The sequence below is a fragment of the Electrophorus electricus genome, chromosome 23 (genome assembly GCF_041902795.1).
Source record: "Electrophorus electricus isolate QZ-2024a chromosome 23, ASM4190279v1, whole genome shotgun sequence".
Lineage (NCBI taxonomy): Eukaryota > Metazoa > Chordata > Actinopteri > Gymnotiformes > Gymnotidae > Electrophorus > Electrophorus electricus.
In genome coordinates this window covers 10,432,144-10,437,500 of record NC_137519.1, presented here as the reverse complement: position 1 = coordinate 10,437,500, position 5,357 = coordinate 10,432,144, and the positions used below count along the sequence as shown (strand labels likewise).

The 5,357-nt window shown below is 48.2% G+C and overlaps 1 protein-coding gene across 6 annotated transcripts in view; it reads left to right on the top strand.

Moving 5' to 3' along the window:
- Positions 1 to 5,303, top strand: part of si:ch211-186j3.6 (neural-cadherin) — a 146,035-nt gene extending 140,732 nt beyond the window's left edge. For 5 of the 6 annotated variants that reach the window (XM_081706391.1, XM_035521097.2, XM_081706392.1 and 2 more), the window contains 2 exons: positions 813 to 967; positions 2,567 to 5,303. In XM_081706391.1, the coding sequence (XP_081562517.1) occupies positions 813 to 967; positions 2,567 to 3,121 (710 nt within the window). In that variant the 3' untranslated portion in view covers positions 3,122 to 5,303. The remainder of the gene's footprint in view (positions 1 to 812; positions 968 to 2,566) is intronic. The other variant, XR_004775435.2, reaches the window with a different exon arrangement.
- The last annotated feature ends 54 nt before the right edge of the window (positions 5,304 to 5,357 follow it).

The following is a 5,357-nucleotide window of genomic DNA, read 5'->3' as shown; positions in this document are numbered from 1 at the left end:
ACCTATTTGATTACTCTCCAGAGTATAATTTGTATTTAGCATTACTGTTTGTAATTTGTTGTTTAGCAGCTGGAAGGCTGGACTTCACAGCAGCAGCTGGTCAGCGTGCGAGCGTTGGCACGTGAGGCTCACAGCCCCCACTGACCAGGAAAGAGCATTGAAAGGAGCTGGCAAACGAGACGAGCGCGAGGGAAAAGAACAACATAAAGAAAGCCCCTGAGGAACAGGAGAAAACAATGAGAAAAGAAACCCGGAGTGAGTCAGAGGCCGAGGGAAGTGCATGGAGGAAAAGGAAGATGCAGTGAAGCAGAGGAAAAGCGAATAGCACAGAGAGAAACAGAGAATGCAATGGAAAGAGAGAATTGTGTTGGGAGGGTGGCCAGAATGTGAGCAGAGCTATATTCTATATTACTATAATATAACTCTAAAGGGCAGTTTGGTTCCAGCGAGGACTGATTTAGCCAGAGCGCTCACCAGGGTCCTGTGCTGGGGTTGAGTTGTATGTGATGAAGCTGGGTGCTCTCAATATTCTGACACATTCTATTCTGACACCACCTAAACTGTGGGGCGGTGCTGTGTCCTGTACAGCTTAGCAAAGTGCTGTCTCTTTGTTCATAGACTCTCTTTCTCTCTTCATCTGTCCCTCTAAAGTGCTCTGAGGTGGCAGTTTAACTTAAGCGTCCCTTGAAACAAGGTCAGCCCACCCCCCCCCACCCCCCCGTTAACCCGATCCATCTAGAGCTGAGGTCGGGCGCAGGGGTGGCTGGGTAGGGCCAGGCGCAGGGACTAAGAGCGCACGACTCTCTCCGCAGTCCTCCTGCTGGGCATCTTCCTGTACACGCGCTGGCGGAGCTACAAGGGTCTGAAGGAGGGTGTGTACCACGTGTCGGCGCACCACGATGGCTGGGAGGACATCCGCGAGAACGTGCTCAACTACGACGAGGAGGGTGGCGGCGAGGAGGACCAGGTGAGAAGCTTTTCCTGGTGGAGCAGGGCCCCCTGCGCCGTGCTGTGCCATATCACCGTAGACCCGCACAGGAGAAAGGCTGTGTGGCGAATGAACTTTCCTTCTTATTCAAAAGACTGGTTAGCAAGAAAGAACCGTATGAAGTGGCATATTTTCATGTTTACATATTTTTACATGCTTACATATTTTCCAACCTATGCTGGATATGCACTATGCACAACTCCCAGCATAATTTGTACTTATAATTTGTAGTCATAGAAGTTGAAGGTTTACATGAATAAAACCTTCGCTTGCACCCATTTCTGTCTTTGGTTGCAGGCATACAGGGTAGGGGTAGATAAACACAGCCCAAACCCCCGTACGGCCTGAAAGCTAGAGAGGAACACCGAGACAGAGCGCTGGGTCGCCATGACAACCCACAATCCGGGAAGCCAAAATGCCTGGCCACAGTTGTCATGGCAGTCATTCAAACAGAGGTGCTTGTGTAGGGCTGTCTCCACAGCAACCTTTAAGAGCCCACTATCAGCAGTTTTCATAATATCTTGAAACTGTGAGCTGAATGTTTCGAGATGGTGTGACAGTTTGACATTTTACCTATGACATTTTACTGAAAGCATATATACTGGGGAAAAAAAAACCTTCCCCATCTTGGGGTGTCCAACGGCACGGGGAATATAAAGCAAGTACGGTGTTTTGGAGGATATGAGCAGACTGATACCAGCAGTTTTAGTTAAGACGTGTTTACATTTGTTCATCTAAGCTGAAGTGTTTGGCTTTGGTGAATTGTCCCTTATTGTCACACTTATGCCCACTTTATGTAAAATCCTGCAATCTGATTACAACACACGCAGTAGCTCTCTGATCCTCTTCAGTTCCTATGATGAATCTTCATGCATCAGGTAATCAATTACTACACACACCCTCCCCAACTACTCCACACACACTCACCCACTCACTCACCTTACTCTCTCGCTCTATCCACTGCTAATGTATCCCTCCAGAGGCTTAAGTTTGTTCAGTAGCATGTACCCTCATGCTAACCAGGGGAATCGGTTTCGACTGAATTGGATTAATGCTGAAGTGATTATGCCGTGTTGCTTTTTTTTATTATTTATTTATTTTTTTTAAAGAAGCAGAAAGTGCCATGGCAGAGCAATCACGTTTCACCGTGTCGACTTCTCCTGGTCTGTTTACTCCGACGTCTGCCGAGTCTGTCAGAGCTAGCAAGCTCACTCTCGCTCTCTTTCTCTGATGGAGAGAGAGGTGTGCTCACAGAAATGAATCAGACTTTAAAATTAGTGGTATGAGTCAGGATTTATGCCATTAATGGTTAGCAGGAAGAATTCTGTAATAAAGACAAACAGCCCTGCTTATGCTGGCAGTGGTTTCCATTGTGGTGTTGTAGTGCCTGTATCAAGGGCCATAAACCTGTTTGTTAGTGTGACATGCATTGCTTATTATGTTAAGAAAGAACTGGTGTAGGAACACAAATCTTGTTAGCTTATATTAATGATCAGGCCTTTCAAATGAGCTAAAAAAATTTTTTTTTTTCTCATTCCTTTCTTCCTTTATCTCGTTCTGTCCCTCGCTGACTTCCAGAATGCTTATGACATGGCAGAACTTCAGAAGTCCCTGCAGCCCAGCCCGGCCCAGTCAGTGCAGTACAGCCGCACTCGGGCCACCCGCCACCAACCTCCCACTCAGCAGCCGCAGCAGCACCTCCTCCACCAAGCCGAGGCCCCGTGCCGCGCCCCGACCGCCGCCACCAGCACCTCCTCCGTGTCCTCTGGCGGCGGCACACTCCGCCGGGACGTGCCCCCAAGCCGCAGCCCCGCACAGGGCCAGTGCGCAGGGCCCGGGGCCACGCGGGCTGCCCGGCTCACCCGCAAGAGCCTGTCCTTCTCCAGCCAGGACCTAGCGCGCTACCTTTGTGAGATCATCCGCGACGCAGACCAGCATCCAGAGACGGCTCCCTTCGACTCGCTGCAGGTGTTCTCGACGGAGGGCGGCGGCTCGCCCGCCGGCTCGCTGAGCTCCTTCAGCTCGGCAGGCCTGGAGGAGAGCGCCGCCACGCACGACTCCCTCCGGGAGTGGGGGCCGCGCTTCGAGAAGCTCCGGGCTCTGTACGAGAGGGCAGAGGGCAGCGACCTCTGAAGGGTGAGGAGGGGAACCATGCCCTGCTTCCACAACAGAACAGTGAGACCTTGGAAAACTTTCTGTCTGAAAAACCTGAGCATCAGGTTCCTGGATCCAGAATCAAAAAGGATTTTTTTTTTTTTTTTTTCACGTTTATTTAAGCCGAAAGAGGCCTGCTTCGCTTTCTGTCCGTGTCTGGGATTGCGATTTTTTTTACAAAACGTTTCTCCTGAGAACTGAAGGATACGGAGACAGACTCGGCCTGCCCCGGATTACCGATGAGCTGCAAACTGGAGGTGCCAGTCAAAGAAACGAGCATCTGCACATGACACTCCAAGCCTGCTGGAAGCCTCTTTGCAACTTGGACGACTCATGAACAACAGTGAGGGGAACAGGAGCGTTTGCTAACTTTGCGACTTGCACTAGCAGAGTCCCCATCCCACTCGACCTATCATCCTACCATCCCGTCTTATATATTTGCGTTCCGTTTTTAAGTAAAAGCAGAATGTGCTTGGACACCGGCAGTGTGTAGTTTTTCCCCGGCCTTCAGTGCTTTGCTTTTCTGATCCTTTTGCTGCCTGTGCTGTCAGAGAACCTCGATGCATTCATCGTTCATCAGTAACACCTACGCGCTCAGTGGCTGTCTTGTTTTATTTATTTTTTTATACATACCACTCTCCTCATAAATTTTACTCCCCTTCAGACCGACAGCAGGAGAAAGAAGTGACTGTGGAAGGGAAGAAAAGAAAAAAATAAAGGAGATGCTAGAAACACTAAAAACGAGGGACAGAGCGGCCTTATTGTTCAGCCTCTCTGGCGATATTCGCTAGGAATATAAATCGTGTCCCCTCTCCAGCCAAAAAAAAAGGCACACACTGGTGTGGAATACAAATGTGTGCGGGACACGCTGGACTGTGGTGGGGTGCAGACCACTCCAGAGCTGTCCATTGTTAGGCCCCCTAACACGGCACCAAAACAGGGTGGAGAAAGGAATCAGGTCCGCTGAAAATGAAAGGCTATTTTGTGAGTGGGTGTGGGCAGGGTTGTATGTATGCATGCATGTCTGATTGCATCCCGTGTCTGATTTCTGTGCTGGAGCTTTCCTGATTGGTAGGATCGCAGTCACACGGCTCCACTTTGCTTTGCCTCGCTGCTGACCGCCCCCTCTTGATTACATCCTGAACCTCTGGCAACAAACAATGTGCACCCCAGAGTACAGGTGAGTCCATCTTGGAGCACTGTAGAAGTTAGTGTACATCCATACACCATCTCGACATGCACGCCCCAGTCCACCCCTGCACAGGTTGTTTTAACGGAGTCGCATGGCAGCCACGAGGAGCAGCATGGTACCATAAAAATGCTCACCCAGTGTTCTGTGCATCCTAGGGTCCCCCCCCCCCATTTTCTCATTCCCGCCTTTTTTTTTTTCCTTTTTTTCCTTTTTTTGCGAGCACAGGCGCATGTGGAGCGTGACAGGCCGGCTGTGTCGAGTAGGAGTGCGTTAAAAGACATCAGAGTGCTAATCCTAATGTGAACCGATCGCTCGCTGTCATGCTGTGAACCAAAGGATCATGGGAGTCGGCAGCAAAATCGTCACTCTTATTATGGATCTCAAAAGTGCCAATTTCTCTAAAGGCAGCAACACAAGTATAAAATGAGCTTTTCAAGTCGAGAAAACGGTACTGCAGCGTTTGCTATTTTATAGACAAGATAAAAGATCCACGAGGATTGGAGTTTGGATTCATTCCCGTAACACGATTGAGAAGGATACAGATTTAACGGAGAAAAAGATGATAAATGAGACACACGGAGGGTCTGTTTCAAACCCTATAGGGATTCCCATCATGCCAGGCAGACAAGTGCCACCTTAAAATCCAGCTAATGCTGACTATTTGTGTGATGAATATATAGTATTGCATATTGTGAAATAATGTTTTTACCTCATTTGTACATATTGAACAAAAGTTATTGCTTTCGAGACCTCTTTTGGAAAATATCAAGATACCAAGACTCTGCTTATGTGGTTGAACATGAGTTTGGGTTTCTGTGAAAATATCCTGCTGTTTTGTATTTGCCTCATTTGACATGTTTACTTTTTTCTTTCTCAATGAATAAAGTTATTTACTACTATTATGGTTTCAGTGCATGGAGCAAGTCATTTGTCCGTATAGGCTTTAAGAAAAATAAAATTTTGAAACGATCTGATTAGTAATATGTCATATAACTGAAGCTTTAAAAAAAATACAGCTGGGGG